Raw genomic sequence first — 22,118 nt, 5'->3', positions numbered from 1 at the left:
CTGGACATATCAAAGTTGAGTGTTTGCTATTCAGCTTGCTAAGACCTCTAGAACAAGAAAAAGGACACCAAAACATTAATGTACTTACAGTATAGGATTTCATAGTCTCCCGAATTAGACATCAGGTATTGGGCATTAACAGACCAGTCTAAGTGAGTGATGAAGCTGGAGTGGCCCTAGAGAGAAGCACAATTTAATATGCATATTTCTGCAGCTCGGCTATTAACCATGGGAAAAAAGGTATAAATCAACTTACTGAGCATTTGCCAATTCTACTGTATTTTCTTCCATTGTCACTGACCCCATAAATGTAGATATAGTTGTCATGGGAACCTATGGCCAAGTAATTCCCATCTATTGAGAAAAGGGAAAAAAAATATTAATTTATAAAACAGAATTTGGAGCCGGTCACAGATATTAATTGGTCATGTTTTATCAAGTTTAGAAAGATGTTTCTATCAATATAGAATTAAGGATTATCAAAAATATATACTTTGCAAGAGAGCCACTCAGAAATACACAAGTCAAGGAATAGTTGCAAGGACATTTCAGGTGCTATCACTCTGGGGAATAGTTTTTTTTATAGTTGAAATGCAGGATTCTTTTCCTTTTTTATTTAATAACGTCGATACAAAGTGAAATTGCACTGCTTGGTTCAGTACAAAAAGCTATTACAGTTTAAATGCACTCGACCTGTTCACTAGTCACATCAGTTAAAACTCTGGAATCTGAACTTCAAAAGTCTGTGTATGGTGAGAAGTTAGTTCATAATATGATGTGCTGAAAAATGTAACTTTTAAGCCTTTCCAACATAGCTAAACACGCTAACTGCATGAACATGGATGTAGATAGCTTGTGGCTCGGAACTGTCATATGAGTCACGCTGAACGCTCATTAAACAGAGGTGATGTGATCTCTGTTAAATACAAGGCAACAGTTTTACTTTTCCACACAGTGACATTCACATGTCTGATATTAGCTGCCACAAAAGCAAATATCCGTTCCATAAGCGTAATTTCTAAGTGCATGTAGCAAGCAAACTGTGTGAACAGCTCTACTCTAAAATTACATTTTAATTAGTACAACATATTGTTACTGTTCACAAGCAGTGAGATTAACAGAACTGATGGTACTGTAAGTGGAGACTATCTTTTTTATTTTTTTATTTTTACACCTGGTCTAGAGACCACTATAACCGTCTAGCTAGGCTAATGTAAAAAAAAAAAAGAATAAATAAAAATGCACACAGATATACATACATAGAAGAGCTCTGGGTTAGCCCACGTCTTCCACTGGTCTGTTGAGTTGCCATTTGCATTTTGCACTAACCCACAACAGCGTAGGCTGTGCTTCCCAAAGGTCAGAGAACCACAACCCAATTTTTAGAATGGCAAAATGTCATGACCACCCCAGTTTTAATGGATGAGGGAGTCATTTCTATTTTTCATGTAAATAAAGCATTTTATGTCAGCACACTGGCATTTACAGAAAGCACATATCCATTGAAATGACCACTACAATAGCACAGACTGATAAAACTATATGGCACAGAAATTATTGCTGGAAATCGGGTTTCAATTAACACTTCTCATTTGTACATCAACAAGTAAAAGTGTATTGATTTGTTTTGATCCTATTAAAATACGTTTCTACCACACTTCCACAACTCTTCAGAATTACAAAAATATGCTTAATTTTTGCTTTTCTAGCTACTGTTTTGTGTGTGTGTCACAACATTAAGTCCTACAGCATTGACTTTCACACTCCCTGTACTGCAGCAGGATTGTCAACTAATCAACTTACTTTTTTTCTGTCTACAAAGTGAAAGGAGTTTGTAGATACTAATCCCCATGTTAAACAAGCATTTGCAATGCAGTAGGTTTTGCATTTGCTCGAGTCAGAGCTACTGGCATTGTAAATTCATAACTGGACATTTCTTGCCACATAAATTGGTCAACCCTGCCCCATTTTGTGTTTTCCTGCCACATAATTTCAGTGGCGGTACGTGGAATGAGTGAAGGCCGTGATGATTATGGATATATGAGCATTGTAAAGATTGTTTACTTTTTTCAGATCTTTATTCAAGCTGCCTGCAAATTAAATCCAGGCAGACTGTGGGGAAGGTAAACTTGAAAAACAAAAATCGAGGGCAGTAGAAGGTCAATAGTGTTTTGTGAGGTGCCCGACTTTTGGAAGAACTGGAAGATACACTTTATAGCCTGTGCAGGCGAGTGGACTTATAAGCAGAGACGAGTGAGGCAAGCCCAGTACTGATGTCTGGGAAAGCATTCTTGTCAGAACTGGAGAAGTTCTGTTTTGTTCTGGAAAAGAAAAGGCGGCTACGCTTTCCCCTGTGCTGTTTTGGACACCATTACAGCCCTATTTATAACAAAGCAGCAAGGGGGAGGAAAAATCAACAAGCTCACCTCGAGTTTTTGCTTTTCCCGAGCAAGGGGACAAGGTGGGGGAGCTGGGAAGAAGCTTTGGGAAACTTTGGCTAAAAAAATAATTGTATTTATAAATGTTTAAATGTGAAGCAAACTGAATATATTATATCTCATAAGTTGTTTTGGCAACATGTTTGAATTGTGTTTAGCTCAATAATGCACCATAGGTTTCCTGCAGCTTTTGAAATTGTTTTCATCATTGAAATAAAAAAAAAACATGCAGAACGTTTGTTTAACATTTTAACTTACTTTTCAGACCCACCTGATCTGAAAGTAGAGTTTCAGTCCATTGAATAGGTTAACTTAAACAACTGTCTGTTTGCGATTTTAACATTTGCAGAGGCACTTGGTGCACGGTTTGACTGTGATGTTTACATGGTCAATGGTGAAAGGCTGTGCTCAGATGCCAACTCTGGCTTTCAGTGACATATTTTGTATCCAAACTCCCAATTGTGACCGGAAGCTTCTTCTGTGTGCTTCCAGTCTGGAGAGCAACCTACACCAGCATCAGCTCCAGCAATATTGCAAATTATCAACACAAATATAATGGGAACCCCTTTATTTCGGTCCTCTATAATCGCTTAGAGAGAGAAGTTATTTTCTTTGGTTTTGTTAAAAACGGGGAATCAAAAAAAAGCAGTGCATGTTAATTTAATTACAAGAATAGCTTCTTCTTACAAACAACTTTACTGAGGAATGTATCACAGTTGAGAAGAAAAAAACAATGGCAGAGGGGTTAAAGTGAAAAGCAGTGCCACGGGTAAGGGAAACAAGCTGAAAAACAAGTAAGCCATTTCCTGTAGAACTTAAACAAAACAGAGGGGAGGTAAGCTGGCCCCGGAAATAAAACCAACAGCAGAGGAGGGGGGTATGTTTGCAGGTGAACCTTGGCGGGGGTAGGTTGGGTTGCGTGTCCTACCTGAGGACTTGCCCAAAGAAGCATGACAGCTCTGGAACACCCACCCACAGTGTAAGAGCTAGACAAAAACTAAAAAATAAATTAAAAAAAAAGTCCCCTACAGAAGAGATAAACAGGACAGAGTAATTATACAGTAGTTGGTCCCTGCTCCCAAAGAGAAAAAGGCAGGATAAAGAGGCATGACTGACCACTAGCAAGGAAGGATTTTTATATGCCACTGAAACAAGCAAATGAAAAATCTCTTTGAGCACACAGAAGTATACTTAAGTATACAAGAGTTTGAACGCTTACGCTCAACCTAAAAAATAAGCAGCAGTTTGTCAGAAGGCAAAACCTTATATTTGACCTCTGTCTTTGAGGAACAGCAAATGTGACAAAATAAAGACAGAATTTAAGGGCATCTTGATCTATTGTTTGAACTTTGGCACCTCACCAAAAAAGAGCGTGCAACCCACAACTTGGGGGACACTTGGAATGGGGGGGGGGGCACTGGCTCATGTGCCGTAAGGAATAGCGTTTTTCCTGATCAACATGTGTACCGCTATCTCAAAAGTACTTTTCAGCCTCAAAGTAGCTGGCCATTATGCTATTTTTTTCAAAGTTTGTTTTCCTTTCTAGCCCTCATTTCTCAAATTAATTTTTGCCATCCGCCTGTCTCTAAACTGTGTTCTCAGGTTACAGTAATTAAAAGATAATTGAACTTTTTCTTTGTGGCAATAAGAGTAAGATTTTCCTGGACTTGAGAAAATCACAAGGCTTTTTAAGCCTATTAGAAGTACATCTGCTCGTTAGAAAACACCTGTTCTGTTCCATTAAAATGATATAAGAGGTTATTTTTTCAAATTTAAAATTGTTATTGCAAATATATGGTGTCACCCTGAGGAAGAAGCTCATTCCTGTCATGGCCAAACAGGTTGAATGTGAATACTTTTTTCCTATTATTTAACCTTGCACTTTTTCATGCCTTAGATTCTACTTTTCCTGTTAGGATAATATTTTCACACTCCAGGGCCAGTCTTCAGGCCACGTCCCCATAAAAGGGGCAAATAACTGAAGCACATCAGCTGCTAAATTTACAGTTCAGACGTTTTAACTGTGAAACCACAAGAAGACATGCCTCAGTATCAAGGTACTTGTTAACATGCTCACATTTAAATTACATAACTCGAAAGTGAAAAATATGATATTAAATATATATATATGGAAAATGTCACTTACCCAGTGTACATCTGTTCGTGGCATGAGACACTGCAGATTCACATGCTGTGCATTATCCTGCCATCTAGTGTTGGGCTCGGAGTGTTACAAGTTGTTTTTCTTCGAAGAAGTCTTTTCGAGTCACGAGACCGAGGGACTCCTCCCTTTCGGCTCCATTGTGCATGGGCGTCGACTCCATCTTGGATTGTTTTCCCCGCAGAGGGTGAGGTAGGAGTTGTGAATATAGTAAATGTGCCCATGCAATGGAGTAAGTATGTATGTACATAAGGTGTATTAAAATAGTATTTATTTACAAATTTACAATTTTCATTCAACTTATAACGGCTACAGGCTCCCGGGGAGGTGGGAGGGCGCATGTGAATCTGCAGCGTCTCATGCCCAAACAGATGTACACTGGGTAAGTGACATTTTCCGTTCGATGGCATGTGTAGCTGCAGATACACATGCTGTGCATAGACTAGCAAGCAGTAATCTCCCCAAAAGCGGTGGCTTAGCCTGTAGGAGTTGAAGTTGTCTGAAATAATGTTCATAATACAGCCTGTCCTACTGTGGCTTGTTGTGTTGTTAACACAGCTACACAGTAATGTTTTGTGAATATATGAGGCGTAGACCATGTGGCTGCCTTACAAATTTCTTTCATAGGTATATTCCCTAGAAAAGCCATTGTGGCGCTTTTTTTCCTAGTGCAATGCGCCTTTGGTGTAATAGGTAGATCTCTTTTTGCTTTAATATAGCAGGTTTGAATACATTTCACTATCCATCTGGCAATGCCTTGCTTGGATATAGGATTCCCTCCTGCATGAGGTTTTTGGAAGGCTACAAACAATTGTTTTGTTTTGCGAAACTGTTTAGTTCTGTCAATGTAATACATTAGTGCTCTTTTTATCTCTAAAGTATGTAAGGCTCTTTCAGCTACCGAGTCTGGTTGTGGAAAAAAAAGACTGGGCGTTCCACTGTTTGGTTTAGGTGGAATGGTGAGTTAACTTTTGGTAAGAATTTGGGATTTGTAAGGAGAACCACTTTATGTTTATGTATTTGTATAAAGGGTTCTTGTATAGTAAATGCTTGTATTACACTTACTCTTCTAAGAGATGTGATAGCTATTAGGAAGGCTACTTTCCAATTTAAGTATTGCATTTCTCAAGCGTGCATGGGTTCAAATGGTGGTCCCATGAGTCGTGTTAATAAAATATTAAGGTTCCACGAAGGTACTGGTGGTGTTCTCGGGGGTAATGATTCTTTTCAGTCCCTCTATAAATGCTTTTATGACTGGGATTCTAAAAAGTGATGTTGTATGGGTAATCTGCAGATAGGCAGATATTGCAGTGAGATGGATTTTAATGGAAGAGAATGCTAGATTAGACTTTTGTAAGTAATAAATAGCTTACAATGTCCTTTGTGGAGGCATGTAGTGGTTGAATTTGATTAGTGTGGCAGTAGCAAACAAATCTTTTCCATTTTTTTGCGTAACAATGTCTTGTAGGTTTTCACGCTTGTTTAATGACCGCCATACACTCTTGTGTAATATTTAAATGTACGAATTCTAAGACTTCAGGAGCCAGATTGCTAGATTGAGCAATGCTGGATTTGGGTGTCTGATCTGTTTGTGTTGTGTTAACAGATCTGGTCTGTTTGGTAATTGGATGTGGGGTACTACTGATAAGTCCAAAAGTGTTGTGTACCACGGTTGGCGAGCCCAGGTTGGTGCTATGAGTATTAGTTTGAGTTTGTTTTGACTTAGTTTGTTGACTAGATAAGGAATGAGTGGGAGAGGGGGAAAAGTGTAAGCAAATATCCCCGACCAACTGATCCATAGTGCATTGCCCTTGAACTGAGGGTGTGGGTACCTGGACGCGAAGTTTTGGCATTTTGCATATTCTCTTGTTGCGAATAGGTCTATGTTTGGTGTTCCCCAGCGCTGGAAGTGATCCTGTAGGATGTGGGGATGTATTTACCATTTGTGAGTTTGCTGGTGGTCCTGACAGATTGTGGGCTAACTGATTCTGAATGCCTGGTATGTATTGTGCTATTAAGCGAATGTGGTTGTGAATTGCCCAATGCCAAATCTTCTGTGCTAAGAGACACAGTTATGATGAGTGTGTCCCCCTCTTGTTTGTTGAGAATACATTGTTGTCATGTTGTCTGTTTTGACAAGAATATGTTTGTGGGCTACTAATGGTTGAAATGCTTTTAATGCTAGAAAAACTGCTAGCAATTCCAAATGATTTATGTGAAGTTGTTTTTGTTGATTGTCCCATTGACCCTGTATGCTGTGACTGTTGAGGTGTGCACCCCACCCCATCATGGAAGCATCTGTTGTGATAACAGCTTGAGGCACTGGGCCTTGGAATGGCCGCCCTTTGTTTAAATTTATTGGGTTCCACCATTGAAGCGAGGAGTGTGTTTGACGGTCTATCAACACTAGATCTTGACACTGACCCTGTGCTTGTGTCCATTGTTTTGCTAGGCACTGTTGTAAGGGCCGCATGTGTAATCTTGCATTTGGGACAATTGCTATGCGTGAGGACATCATGCCTAGAAATCTCATTACAAACCTTACCGTGTAGTGTTGGTTCGGTTGTATGCTTGATCTTATATTTTGGAACGATTGGACTTGGAGTGGCAACTGCCCTTTGTGTGTTGAGTGTTGCTCCCAAGTATTGTTGTATTTGGGATGGTTGCAGATGTGATTTCTTGTAATTTATAGAGAACCCCAGTTTGTTTAGAGTTTCTATAACGTATTGCGTGTGAAGAAGACACTGTTGTTGAGTGTTGGTTTTTAATAGCCAGTCGTCTAAATATGGGACTACGTGCATGTGAGGTCTCCTTATGTGAGCGGCTACTACTGCTAGGCATTTTGTGAATACCCTTGGGGCTGTTATTCTGAACGGTAGCACTTTGAATTGATAGTGTATGCCGTGCATTACAAACCTTAAGTATTTTCTGTGAGGATGGATGGGTATGTGGAAATACGCATCCTTGAAATCCAATGTTGTTATGTATTCCTCCTTTTTTAATAAGGGAACCACGTCTTGAAGTGTTACCATGTGGAAGTGGTCTGATTTGATGAAGAGATTCAGTGTTCTGAGATCTAAGATAGGTCTTAACGTTTTGTACTTTTTTGGAATCAGGAAATATAGTGAGTAGACGCCTGTTCCTTTCTGATGAGTGGGTACGAGCTCTATTGCTTGTTTTTGTAGTAGTGCTTGGACCTCTATTTGTAATAGAGGTAAGTGTTGTTGGGACAGATTGTGTGTTTTGGGTGGCACATCTGGCGGGAATTTTGTGAATTCTATGCAATAACCATATTGGATAATTGATAGGACCCATGGGTCTGAGGTAATGTGTCCTGTTTTGGTAATATGTGGTTAACCTCCCCCCCAATGGTTACAAGTGTTGGGGTGTTGTGACAATGAAGTCCCTGTTTGGCTTGGTTTGGTTTCTTGGAACTTTCCCCTTCCTCTTGGGAACTGTCCTCTATAGGAACTACGAAACCCTCCCCTTTGGTATTGTGCCTGATAGGTGGGTCTGGTTTGAGAGGTGGAAGGCTCAGATGTTTGTTGCCGAACCCTCCTCTGAATTGTGCTTTTCTAAAGGTGCCTCTGACTTGTGGGGAATAGAGCGTGCCCATGGCTTTGGCCGTGTCCGTGTCTTTTTTCAATTTCTCAATGGCTGTGTCAACTTCCGGGCCAAACAATTGTTCTTGATTAAATGGCATATTCAACACCGCTTGTTGAATCTCTGGCTTAAATCCAGAACTTCTCAACCATGCATGCCTGCGAATGGTTACAGCCGTGTTGACAGTTCGTGCTGCCGTGTCTGCCGAGTTTAGTGCGGACCTTATCTGGTTGTTAGATATGGCCTGTCCTTCTTCCACTACTTGCTGAGCACGATTTTGGTGTTCCTTGGACAAGTGCTGTATGATGTGCTGCATCTCGTCCCAGTGTGCCCTGTCGTAGCGTGCAAGTAGGGCTTGCGAATTTGCAATCTGCCATTGATTGGCTGCTTGTGCTGCCACTCGCTTGCCTGATGCATCACATTTTCTGCTCTCTTTGTCAGGCGGTGGAGCGTCTCCTGACGATTGATAGTTTGCTCTTTTCCTTGCCGCCCCTACAACCACTGAGTCCGGTGTAAGTTGTTGTGTTATGAACGCAGGATCTGTTGGGGGAGGTTTGTACTTTTTTTCAACTCTAGGCGTGATAGCCCTTCCCTTTACTGGTTCCTGGAAAACCTGTTTCGCGTGCTTGAGCATTCCCGGGAGCATTGGCAGACTCTGATATGATGCGTGGGTGGATGCCAAAGTGTTAAACAGGAAATCATCCTCTACTGGCTCTGTGTGCATTGCTACATTGTGGAACGTAGCTGCCCTAGATAGTACCTGCGTATATGCAGTACTGTCTTCTGGTGGTGACAGCTTTGTTGGCTAACAATCCGGACTGTTATCAGATACTGGTGCATCATATAAGTCCCATGCATCAGCATCATCCTGTGTCATCCCAGTATGTGTGGGTTGAGCCATGGCCTGCTGGTGGTGGCGTCCCCATGGCCTTAAATGTTTTTGTGTGAGTTTTGGACAGGGCAGGTTTACTCACTGTTCGCTGCACCGTCGAGGGTCGTTCACTTTCGGATTCATCAGAGTCCGTCCCCTGGATGGAGATGCTTTCCTCCTCTCTGATGTCGAGTTGTTCTTTTGGTTTCAACGCCATTCATTGTCTTCTTGCGCGTCGATCCCTCAAGGTCTTTTTTGATCGAAACGCTCGGCAAGCTTCGCAAGTATCCTCCCTGTGTTCAGGTGATAAACACAGATTACAAACCCAGTGCTGGTCTGTAAAAGGATACTTCGAATGACACTTAGGACAGGAGCGGAAGGGGGTCCGGTCCATTAGTCTGGGACGACAGGTGTGGTCGGGCCAACCAGGCCTCGGTGAAGAATGGAAGCCCTGAAGGGCCGCCGGAGCGCTCTTGATGTCGGTGCCGATACACTAACACTAACCCGGTACTGAACGATAACAATACAGTTGAATTTTCGATAATTTAGCTAACTTTCCCGAATCGAAATACGGAGCAAAGAGGAACACGTCCGTACCCGATGGCGGAAAGAAAACAATCGAAGATGGAGTCGACGCCCATGCGCAATGGAGCCGAAAGGGAGGAGTCACTCGGTCTAGTGACTCGAAAAGACTTCTTCGAAGAAAAACAACTTGTAACACTCTGAGCCCAACACTAGGTGGCAGGATAATGCACAGCATGTGTATCTGCAGCTACACATGCCACCGAACATATATATATATATATTAGGGAAAATGTCACTTACCCAGTGTACATCTGTTCGTGGCATGTTCTGCGGGGATTCACATGCTGTGCATATGGATTCCGACATCTAGTGTTGGGCTCGGAGTGTTACAAGGTGTTTTTCGAGTCACGGGATCGAGTGACTCCTCCTCTTCGGTTCCATTGTGCATGGGCATCGACTCCACTGTTAGATTTTTTTCCCCGCAGAGGGTAAAGGAAGGAGTGACAGAGTATATAGTATAAAGTAAGATATGTCCATACAAATGTAAATGTATATACAAATATGTTAAACTACAGGCTCCCGAGGAGGAGGAAGGGTGCATGTGAATCTGCAGCAGAACATGCCTCGAACAGATGTACACTGGATAAGTGATATTTTCCGTTCGATGGCATGTGTAGCTGCAGATACACATGCTGTGCATAGATTGCAAAGCAGTTTGTCCTCCCAAAAAATAGCGGTGGCTAGCCTGTAGGAGTTGAAGTTGTTTGAAATAATGTTCTTAGAACAGCTTGACCTACTGTGGCTTGTTGTGATAATACGTCTACACAGTAGTGTTTAGTGAATGTATGGGGTGTTGACCGTGTAGCTGCTTCACATTTCAGCTATTGGTATATTCCCTAAAAAAGCCATTGTCGCACCATTCTTTCATGTAGAATGTGCTTTGAGAGTAATTAAAAGCTGTCTTTTTGCTTTGATATAGCATGCTTGGATGCACCTTACAATCCAACTTGCTAAACCTTGTTTTGATATAGGATTGCCTGTATGTGGTTGTTGGAAAGCTACTAAGAGTTTAGTCTTTCTAAATAGTTTACTTCTGTATACATAGTACATTAAATCTCTTTTGATGCCCAATGTATGTAGAGCTCTTTCTGCCACAGAATCTGGCTGTGGAAAGAAGACTGGCAGTTCCACTGTTTGATTTATATGAAATGGTGATACAACTTTTGGTAGAAACTTTGGATTTGTTCTTAGTACAACTTTGTTTGTGTACTTGGAAGAAAGGTTCCTCTAGAGTAAAGGTTCGGATTTCACTTACTCTTCTTAAAGAAGTAATTGCCACTAGGAAGGCAAATTTCCATGTTAGAAATTTAATTTGACACAAGGGCATTGGCTCAAATGGTGGACCCATATGTCTTGGAAGCACTATATTTAGATTCCAAGATGGAACTGGTGGTGTTCTGGGTGGAATTATTAGTTTTAAGCCTTCCATGAAAGATTTAATGACAGGAACTCTAAATAAAGAGCTATGTTGTATATTTTGTAAATATGCAGAAACTGCAGTAGGATGTATTTTTATTGAAGAAAATGCTAAATTTGATTTTTGTAAATGAAGTAAATAGCATACAATATCTTGTATTGATGCTGTATGAGGGTCTATATTTTTAGATTGACAGTAGTATACAAATCTTTTCCATTTGTTTGCATAGCACTGTTTAGTAGTGGGTTTTTCTTGTGTTTAATAACTTCCATACATTGATGGGAGTTGTAAATATCCAAACTATGACCTCAGGAGCCAAATTGCTAGATTGAGAGCTTTGGGATTTGGATGTCTGATTTGATCTCTGTTTTGTGTTAACAGATCTGGTCCGCATGGGAGTTTGGATTGTGGTACTAAAGATAGATCTAGTAATGTTGTGTACCACGGCTGATGTGCCCATGTTGGTGCTATGAGTATCATGCTGAGTGAAGTTTGACGCATCTTGTTGACTAGAAACGTAAGGAGCGGGAGAGGGGGAAAAGCGTACGCAAATATCCCTGACCAATTGATCTGTAGCACATTGCCTTTGGATAGGGGATGTGGGTGTCTGGTTGCGAAGTTTTGGCATTTTGTGTTTTAGCTTGTTGCGAATAGGTCTATGTTTGGTTTTCCCCACTTTTGAAAGTACTTTTGAAGTAATTGTGGATGAATCTCCCATTCGTGAGTTTGTTGGTGATTTCTGCTGAGGATGTCTGCCAACTGATTGTCTATCCATGGGATGTACTGTGCTAATAGATGAATTTGGTTGTGGATTGCCCATTTCCAAATTTTTGGGGCTAGAAGGGACAGTTGGGATGAATGTGTCCCTCCCTGGTTGTTGAGAATACATGGTTGTCATGTTGACTGTTTTGATAAGAACATTCTTCTGTGTGAGAAGAGGTTGAAAAGCTTTGAGAGCTAGAAAGACATGTAATAAACCACTTGAAGTTATGTGTAGCTGTTTCCGTTTGACATCCCATTGTCTTTGAATGTCGTGATTTAGGGGAGCTCCCGAACCAATCATTGATGCATCTATTGTAATTATGGTCTGAGGCACAGGGTCTTGAAATGACCGCCCCTTGATTAGATTGGTAGAATTCCACCACTGAAGGGACATATATGTTTGGCGGTCTATCAACACTAGATCTTGGAGTTGTCCGTGTGCCTGTGACCATTGTTGTGCAAGGCAAGGGCCGCATGTTTAATCTTACGTGTGGACCAATTGTAATGCATCATTCCAGGAATTTTCATGACAAATCTTACAGTATATTGTTGATTTGGTTGTATTTGTGGAATTCGATTTTGGAAAGCTTGTATCCTTTGTGTGTTTGGATAAGCTAGAGCTTGTTGGGTATTTAGTATCGCACCTAAATACGGTTGTAGCTGTGCTGGTTGAAGGTGTGATTTTTGGTAGTTTATTGAGAAACCTAGTGTGTGTAAGGTTTGTATTACAAAACGAGTATGATTTTGGCATTGTGTACAACTGATTGATTTTATTACCCAATCGTCTAGATATGGAAAGACATGTATATCTTGTCTTCTTAGGTAAGCTGCCACTACTGCCAAGTACTTTGTGAATACCCTTGGCGTTTTGTTATTCCAAAGGGTAACACTTTGAACTGGTTGTGTTTTCCTTGAATGACAAACCTGAGGTATTTTCCATGGGCAGGATAGATAGGTATGTGGAAATGCGCATCCTTGAGGTCTAAAGCTGTCAAAAAATCTTGTTTTTGTAGCAGTGCGATAACATCCTGTAAAGTTACCATGTGCAAATGTTCTGACAGGATGTAAAGATTGAGGGGCCTGAGGTCTAATATTGGCCTGAGGGTGCCATATTTTGGGGGAATTAGAAAGTATAGTGAATAAACTCTTGTTCCCATCTGAGACTGTGGAACTAACTCTATTGCTTGTTTGAGTAGCAGAGAATGGACCTCTTCTTATAACAGAATTGTGTGTTGTTAGTTTGTGAAACCTTGGTGAAATAGTTGGAGGAGTGTTTATCAATTCTAGGCAATAACCATTGCGGATAATTGATAGCACCCAGTTGTCTGTAGTGACATTTTGCCCATGTGTGTGAACTGCTTTAGTCTCCCCCCCACAGGAGAGGTGTGGAGTGGAAGGGAGTGAGGGAAGTCACTGTTTTGGGTGTGTTGCAGGCTGCTTAGAGGTCTGGAATTTTCCTCTATTTCTAGAGTATTGTCCTCTATATGGGCCTCTAAATCAACCTTGTTGATACTGTGTTTGGTAGGCTGGTTTTGTTTGTGAGGTTGGTGCCTCTGACAGCTGTGGTCGGAAACCACCTCGAAATTGGTTTTACGAAATGACCCTCTGTATGGTGTAGAATAGAGTGCACCCATTGCCTTTGCTGTGTCGGAGTCTTTTCATAGCTTTTCTATTGCTGTCTCTCTTTTGGCCCTAAAATATATATATATTTTTTTTAAAGCGAAGTGCATGTTTAACACAGCCTGCTGTATTTCTGGTTGGAATCCAGAAGATTGGAGCCATGCATGTCTATGAATAGTGACTGCTGTGTTGACACTCCTTGCAGCGGTATCTGCTGCATCTAGGGCAGATCTTATTTGGTTATTTGTAGTAGCTTGCCCTTCTTCCACTACCCGTTGAGTCCTTTTTTGGTGTTCTTTGGGGAGATTCTGATTCTGATTATATCTTTCATCTCGTCCCAAAGGGCTCTATCATAACGAGCTTGTAGTGCTTGTGAATTTGCTATTCTCCATTGGTTTGCTGCTTGGGACGCAACCCTTTCCCCCGCAGCATTGCGTTTTCGGCTTTCTTTATCAGGAGGGGGTGCATCTCCTGAGTACCTGCTCTCTTCCTGGCAGCACTAACGACAATAGTATCAGGTGGTACCTGATGGGTGATATAATCAGGGTCAGAAGGTGCAAGTTTGTACTTTTTTTCTATTCTAGGTGTTATAATGTGGGCTTTCACCGGCTCGTTAAAAATTTGATCTGCATGTTTTACCATGTCTGGAAACATGGGGAGGCATTGGTATCTAGAGTGAGTTGAGGATAATGTGTTGAATAAAAAATCCTCTTCTAAAGGTTCTGTATGCATTGTAACCCCATGATAGGCTGCAGCCCTAGCTATGATCTGGTTATATACAATAGTATCTTCAGGTGGCAATGGTTTAGAGGGGTAGCTGTCTGGATCGTTGCTTGGGATGGGATCAGGGTCGTAAAGATCCCATGGATCAACAATGTCCTGTTGTGAGTCATAGGAATGAGTTGGAGAATGCATTGGTGTAGGACTTATCTGAGGAGATGTAGGTAGATGTTGAGAATGAGGAGGAGAAGACTGAGGAGGTGGTGGCTTTTCTGTTTTGGCACTTTAGCTGAGGGCTGCATAGTGTCCAATTCCTCCTGAAATGCCAGCTTCCTCTGTTTTTAAAGGAGGTGCAGTGATAATGTTCCCTGTTTCTTTATGGGTGTGGATCCTGGACTGTCTCTCATCCATAAATAGAAGTATTGGTTCGACCTCTGACTCCTCCTCAGAGGTTCTCTGGCTTTAAGTCTTTTAGAAAGTCTGTGTTCGTGGCATGAGACGCTGCAGATTCACATGCTTTGCACATCCCACCATCTAGTGTTGGGCTCGGAGTGTTACAAGTTGTTTTTCTTTGAAGAAGTCTTTTCGAGTCACGAGATCGAGGGACTCCTCCCATTTTCGGCTCCATTGCGCTTGGGCGTCGACTCCATCTTAGATTGTTTTCCCCGCAGAGGGTGAGGTAGGAGTTGTGTATTATAGTAATAGTGCCCATGCAATGGAGTGAATATGTATGTACATAATGTAGTTTAAAGTGCTATATTTACAAATTTACAAATGTTCAAGATCAACTTCGAAACGGCTACAGGCTCCCGGGGAGGCGGGTTGGCGCATGTGAATCTGCAGTGTCTCATGCCACGAACAGATGTACTCTGGGTAAGTGACATTTTCCGTTCGATGGCATGTGTAGCTGCAGATACACATGCTTTGCATAGACTAGTAAGCAGTTATTTCCCGAAAAGCGGTGGTTCAGCCCGTAGGAGTTGAAGTTGTTTGAAACAAAGTTTGTAGTACTGCTTGTCCTACTGTGGCTTGTTGTGCTGTTAACACATCCACGCAGTAGTGCTTGGTAAACGTATGAGGCGTAGACCATGTGGGCTGCCTTACATATTTCCGTCATTGGAATGTTTCCTAGAAAGGCCATGGTAGCACCTTTCTTTCTAGTTGAGTGTGCCCTCGGTGTAATAGGCAGTTCTCTTTTTGCTTTGAGATAACAGGTTTGAATGTATTTAACTATCCATCTAGCAATGCCTTGTTTGGAAATTGGATTTCCTGTATGAGGTTTTTGGAAAGCAACAAATAATTGTTTTGTTTTCTGAATTGTTTTGTTCTATCAATGTAGTACATTAACGCTCTTTTGATGTCTAATGGATGTAGTGCTCTCTCAGCTACAGAATATGGCTGTGGGAAGAACACTGGTAGTTCTACTGTTTGATTCAAGTGGAACGGTGATATGACTTTTGGTACAATTTTTGGATTGGTCCGAAGAACTAATTTATGCTTGTGTATTTGAATAAATGGTTCTTGTATGGTAAATGCTTGGATTTCACTGACTCTTCTTAGAGATGTGATGGCAATTAGAAATGCAACTTTCCATGTTAAATATTGCATTTCACATGAGTGCATGGGCTCAAAAGGTGGCCCCATGAGTCGTGTTAAGACAATGTTGAGGTTCCATGAAGGAACTGGTGGTGTTCTTGGTGGTATAATTCTTTTTAGGCCTTCCATAAAGGCTTTTATGACTGGTATCCTAAACAGTGAAGATGAGTGGGTAATTTGCAGGTAAGCTGAAATTGCGGTAAGATGTATCTTAATGGATGAAAAAGCTAGTTTTGACTTTTGCAAATGTAGCAAGTAGCTTACGATGTCTTTAGCAGATGCGTGTAAGGGTTGAATTTGATTATTGTGGCAATAATAAACAAACCTTTTCCACTTATTTGCATAGCAATGTCTAGTGGTTGGTTTTCTAGCCTGTTTTATGACTTCCATACATTCCTGTGTAAGGTCTAAGTGTCCGAACTCTAAGACTTCAGGAGCCAAATTGCTAGATTGAGCGATGCTGGATTGGGGTGTCTGATCTGTTGATTGTGTTGAGTTAACAGATCTGGTCTGTTTGGTAGTTTGATATGAGGCACTACTGAGAGGTCTAGTAGTGTTGTATACCAAGGTTGTCTTGCCCAAGTTGGTGCTAGGAGTATGAGTTTGAGTTTGACTCAACTTGTTTACTAGATATGGAAGGAGTGGGAGAGGGGGAAAAGCGTATGCAAATATCCCTGACCAACTCATCCATAACACATTGCCCAGAGACTGATCTTGTGGGTACCTGGATGCGAAGTTTTGGCATTTTGCGTTTTCTTTTGTTGCAAACAGGTCTATTTGTGGTGTTCCCCAATTTTGGAAGTAAGTGTGTAGTACTTGGGGATGAATCCCCCATTCGTGGATCTGTTGGTGATCCCAAGAGAGATTGTCTGCTAATTGATTCTGTATTCCTGGAATGAACTGTGCTATTAGGCGAATGTGGTTGTGTATCGCCCAATGCCATATTTTCTGTGTCAGGAGACACAGCTGTGTTGAGTGTGTTCCTCCCTGTTTGTTTAGGTAAGACATTGTTGTCATGTTGTCTGTTTTGACAAGAATGTGTTTGTGGCTTATTATTGGTTGAAATGCTTTTAACGCTAGAAATACTGCCAATAGTTCTAAGTGATTTATGTGAAATTGTTTTTGCAGAGAGTCCCATTGTCCCTGAATGCTGTGTTGATTGAGGTGTGCTCCCCACCCTATGATGGAGGCATCTGTAGTTATTACGTATTGAGGCACTGGGTCTTGAAAAGGCCGCCCTTGGTTTAAATTTATATTGTTCCACCATTGAAGCGAGGTGTATGTTTGGCGGTCTATCAACACTAGATCTAGAAGTTGACCCAGTGCTTGTGACCATTGTGATGCTAGGCACTGTTGTAAGGGCCGCATGTGCAATCTTGCGTTTGGGACAATGGCTATGCATGAGGACATCATGCCTAGGAGTTTCATTACTATTTTGACTTGTATTCTTTGGTTTGGATACATGACCTGTATTACATTGTGAAATGCTTGTACTCTTTGTGGACTTGGAGTGGCAATCGCTTTTGCTGTGTCGATTGTTGCCCCTAAGTATTGCTGTGTTTGACACGGCTGAAGGTGTGACTTTGTGTAGTTGATTGAGAAACCTAGTTTGTGTAGGGTTTCTATGACGTACTTTGTGTGTTGTAAACACCGTTCTAGTGTGTTGGTTTTGATTAACCAATCGTCTAGGTACGGGAACACATGTATTTGCTGCCTTCTGATATGCGCAGCTACTACTGCCAGGCATTTTGTAAAAACTCTTGGTGCAGTTGTTATTCCGAATGGCAACACCTTGAATTGGTAATGTACCCTTTGGAATACAAATCTTAGGTACTTTCTGTGTGAAGGATGTATTGGTGTATGGAAATATGCATCCTTTAGGTCTAGTGTTGTCATGTAGTCTTGTTGTTTGAGCAGTGGGATTACGTCTTGTAATGTCACCATGTGAAAGTGGTCTGATTTGATGTAGGTATTTAATGTTCTTAGATCTAATATAGGTCTTAGTGTTTTGTCCTTTTTGGGTATGAGAAAGTACAGAGAGTAAACTCCTGTTCCTTTCTGTTGGATTGGTACTAATTCTATTGCTCCTTTCTGTATCAATGCCTGGATTTCTAGTCCTAAAAGATCCATGTGTTGTTTTGACATATTGTGTATTTTCGGTGGGACGTTTGGAGGGAATTTGAGAAATTCTATGCAATAACCATGCTGGATAATAGCCAGTACCCAAGTGTCTGTTGTTATCTCCTTCCAATGTTTGTAAAAATTGCTTAGTCTCCCCCCCACAGGTGTTATGTGTTGGGGATGTGTGACTTGGAAGTCACTGTTAGTTTTGAGGAGTTGTGGGGCTTTGGAACTTCCCTCTATTCTTTTGGAATTGTCCCCCCCTATATTGCCCCCGAAAACTTCCCCGCTGATATTGGCTTTGATAAGTGGGCCTTGCTTGTGAGGTTGTGGCTTCTGTAGGTTGAACTCGAAACCCCCCTCTAAATTGTGTCTTGCGAAATGTGCCTCTGCTCTGTGGGGAGTAGAGTGCGCCCATGGCTTTTGCCTTATCAGTGTCTTTTTTAAGTTTCTCAATAGCAGTGTCCACCTCCGGCCCAAACAACTGCTGTTCATTAAAAGGCATATTCAGCCCGGCTTGTTGTATTTCCGGCTTGAATCCGGACGTAAGCAACCATGCGTGTCTCCTTATTGTTACTGCAGTATTCACTGTCCTTGCAGCTGTATCTGCTGCATCCATTGCTGACCGTATCTGATTATTTGAGATACTTTGCCCTTCCTCCACCACTTGTTGTGCCCTTTTCTGGAACTCTTTGGGTAAGTGTTCTATGAAATGCTGCATTTCGTCCCAATGAGCTCTATCGTATCTTGCCAGAAGTGCTTGTGAGTTGGCAATGCGCCATTGGTTTGCTGCTTGTGCTGCAACCCTTTTCCTCGCAGCGTCGAATTTGCGACTCTCCTTGCCTGGAGGTGGAGCGTCTCCCGAGGTATGAGAATTTGCTCTCTTGCGAGCTGACCCCACAACCACAGAGTCTGGTGTTAATTGCTGCGTAATATAAACAGGGTCTGTTGGCGGTGGCTTGCACTTTTTCTCCACCCTTGGAGTTATGGCCCTGCTTTTCACCAGATCCTGAAATACTTGTTTGGAGTGTTTTAGCATTCCAGGGAGCATAGGTAAGCTTTGGTATTGGCTATGAGTGGAGGATAGTGTATTAAACAAAAAGTCATCCTGAATTGGTTCTGCATGCAAGGTGACGTTATGAAAAGCAGCTGCCCTTGAGACCACCTGCGTGTAGGATGTACTGTCTACAGGTGGTGACGGCCGCGCAGGGTAACAGTCTGGGCTGTTATCTGATACCAGAGCATCATAAAGGTCCCATGTGTCGGGATCATCTTGACTCATTGCAGTATGAGTCGGGTATTGCATCAGTGGTGGTGTGGCTACCGGTGAAGTATGCATTGATGGTGGTGGAGATGGTGGCGGAGTTGTTTGTCTTGCCACCTTTGCCTGTGGCTGCTTGTCCTTTTCTTGAAAGGCAAGACTTCTTTTCATTTTAATTGGGGGAAGAGTGCTTATCTTCCCTGTGTCCTTTTGAATGTGGAGCCTCCTTTGTGTGTAATCTGGCTCCATTGACTCAAGTTCTTGTCCGAACTTATATCCTTGCATTTGGGAGGACAATCCCTGTTCCTCTGTGTAGGAACCTGTTTTCGGTTCCCAGGCTGGATGTTTCGGAATCGAAACCTTTTCGGTCGCCTTTTTGGGCTCCGACGAAACCTTTATTTTCGGCGTTGTGGTGTCTCGGTGCCGACTCATTTCGGTGCCACTGTCTCGATGCCGAACTTGCTCAGAGCCGCTGTCTCGGGCCCGAGATTGCTGTGTGCCGGTATCTCGACCGGAGTCGGATGACTTCGACACAAGCGTGCCCTTTTTCGGTGCCGATGATCGGTCACCTATTTTTCGGGTTAAGCCATGGCCTGTTGGCGGTGGCGTCCCCTGGGCTTTTGTGGTCTTCTCGTGAGTTTTATGTTTCGACGTCTTACTCATGGTTTTCGGCGTTTCTTCGGGATCAAGCTCGTCTGAGTCTGACTCCTGAATGGAGAAGGTTTCTTCTTCCTCCTCGAAACGCCCTTGTCCTGTCGGCGCCGACGCCATCTGCAGTCTTCTCGCTCTTCGGTCTCTTAATGTCTTCCTCGACCGAAACACACGACAGGCTTCACAAGTATCTTCCTTGTGCTCTGGAGACAAAAACAAGTTACAGACCAGATGCTGATCTGTATACGGATACTTGTTATGACATTTTGGGCAGAAGCGGAATGGGGTCCGTTCCATCAGCCTTGAAGAGACACGTGGCCAGGCCGACCAGGCCCCGACGGGGGATCGAAAAAAACCCCGAAGGGCCCCCGGAGTTCTTCAAAAGTCGGTGTCGATCTGTTGTAACTAACCCGATACCGAACGCAAACAATACCGACAAATTTTCTGAGATTCTAACTAACTTTCCGACCCGAAACACGGAGCGAAAAGGAACACGTCCAAACCCGATGGCGGAAAAAAAACAATCTAAGATGGAGTCGACGCCCATGCGCAATGGAGCCGAAAATGGGAGGAGTCCCTCGATCTCGTGACTCGAAAAGACTTCTTCGAAGAAAAACAAATTGTAACACTCCGAGCCCAACACTAGATGGCGGGATGTGCAAAGCATGTGTATCTGCAGCTACACATGCCATCGAACATATATATATATTCACTGTGGAAAAAACAGATTACAGGGATGTTATTGCTGGGAAATTGAATTAAAAAAACCCTCAAAACTTCACTTAAAAAACAAAGGTTACAGGGATGTTATATTTACTCGCACAAAACCAGAGACATTCAGCAGTTATAGTTACGGCCCCTGCCCAGTCCCTGCGGCCAACCACCCAACCTCACACAGCATGTGGCGTTAGGCCGTGTTGCAGCAGAAGTTGGCCGCAGTTCCCATTTCTGTGGGTGTGAGAGGCTGTCCCAGTGTGATAGTGGCTGTGAGAGTGGGTGAGAGAGGGTCTACGTGGGTGTGAGTGGGTGTAAGAGGGAGCATTTTCTACTGGTTAGTTAGTAAGTGCTACCTTGTCAGGTGAATGGCCAGTGTGGGGGGTAGGGGGACAGGGAGGAAGTCTGCACTGTCAGACAGGGAGCTGATAAAGATGCAGCTCCCTCTGTGAGTGCAATAGTTTCCTCAGTTTCTCTGCAGCAAGTGAGAGCTGTTTTACAGCTCTCACTTGCTGCAAGCAGTGTTTACTTTGGAATGATGGGAGCTGTCAAAGATCCCGCCAAGTCAGACCAAACAGCTATGTCCTGGGGGTGAGCACCGCAGGACATAGCAGGAGAGGCCCTGGTGGGTGGCAGGCCCCAAGGCCATCTATGGCTCCTCATTCTTTCATTTTAGCCACAGTGAGGTGGTAGTCTCCCCGGGGCAGAGGGGGCATTTATAATACAATATTAGCCCTGTTGTGCTTTTTTTTCCCTGGGAGTGGGGGGTGGCCTTTCTTAGAGCCCAGCTCAAAAATTAAGGGGTCAGCGCGTTCCCTACCTGGGCCCCTTTTCTTTTAAAACTTTTATCTGGGACTTGGCTGAAGCCGAGCCCCAAGATGGCTGCCAACCCTTTTTTGATGAAGAGCTGGCAGCCAATCAGATCTCAGCACGAGAACAGGAGGGTTTGTTAAGCCTTCGTTTCTCTTTGACCTGGTGGAATTCTCTTCTGAAGCTCTTGCGATTAAGCAAAACATCATGGTAAGGTAAATTTCTGAGACGCTACCAACAGAACTAAAGACTGAGGGGGTCTGAGACCGCCGATCCACCACATTCTGACTGAGGCTGAAACGCTGCGGTCAAACCGCCGACACTGCCAGGCTGCAGTCGGCCTCCAGCCTGGCGGTGCAAGCAGTGCTGCCCTCCGGATTACGAGTCCCATTCCGCGAGCCTTTCCACGGTGGTTTACACTGCCGTGGAAAAGCTGGCGGAATGGGGGTGCCAGGTGCCCCCATGCACAGCCCCGTCGTGCATTTCACTGCCCGAATTACGAGAAATGCGTGACGGTGCTGCTGCACCGACACATTGGCGTTGGCTCAACTGTGAGCCTGCGTCAATGTTAAGGCCCTCTTCACCGCAGGGCCGGAGAGCGGAAAAACTGTTTCTGCCCGCCGGCCCTGTGGTGAAGTCGTAATAGGGCCGGCGGTGTCCTGACGGCACCAGCAATCAGGTGGCGGGTTGAGTTTGGCAGGCGGCCTCTGCCACCCGCTAAACTCAGAATGACCCCTGAATCTGCATGTCTCCTTGCAGACAGCATGATTGCTTGAATGTTCAAATAC

The 22,118-nt window shown here is 43.0% G+C and overlaps 1 protein-coding gene across 14 annotated transcripts in view; it reads right to left on the bottom strand.

Moving 5' to 3' along the window:
• Nucleotides 1-22,118, bottom strand: part of EML1 (EMAP like 1) — a 752,203-nt gene that overhangs the window by 45,479 nt on the left and 684,606 nt on the right. For all 14 annotated transcript variants that reach the window (XM_069208309.1, XM_069208311.1, XM_069208303.1 and 11 more), the window contains 2 exons: nt 257-354; nt 89-176 (listed from right to left, as the gene is read on the bottom strand). In XM_069208309.1, the coding sequence (XP_069064410.1) occupies nt 89-176; nt 257-354 (186 nt within the window). The remainder of the gene's footprint in view (nt 1-88; nt 177-256; nt 355-22,118) is intronic.

The sequence above is a fragment of the Pleurodeles waltl genome, chromosome 9 (genome assembly GCF_031143425.1).
Source record: "Pleurodeles waltl isolate 20211129_DDA chromosome 9, aPleWal1.hap1.20221129, whole genome shotgun sequence".
Classification (NCBI taxonomy): domain Eukaryota; kingdom Metazoa; phylum Chordata; class Amphibia; order Caudata; family Salamandridae; genus Pleurodeles; species Pleurodeles waltl.
The sequence above is the reverse complement of the archived record's forward strand: the minus strand, read 5'-3'. Positions and strand labels throughout refer to the sequence as shown.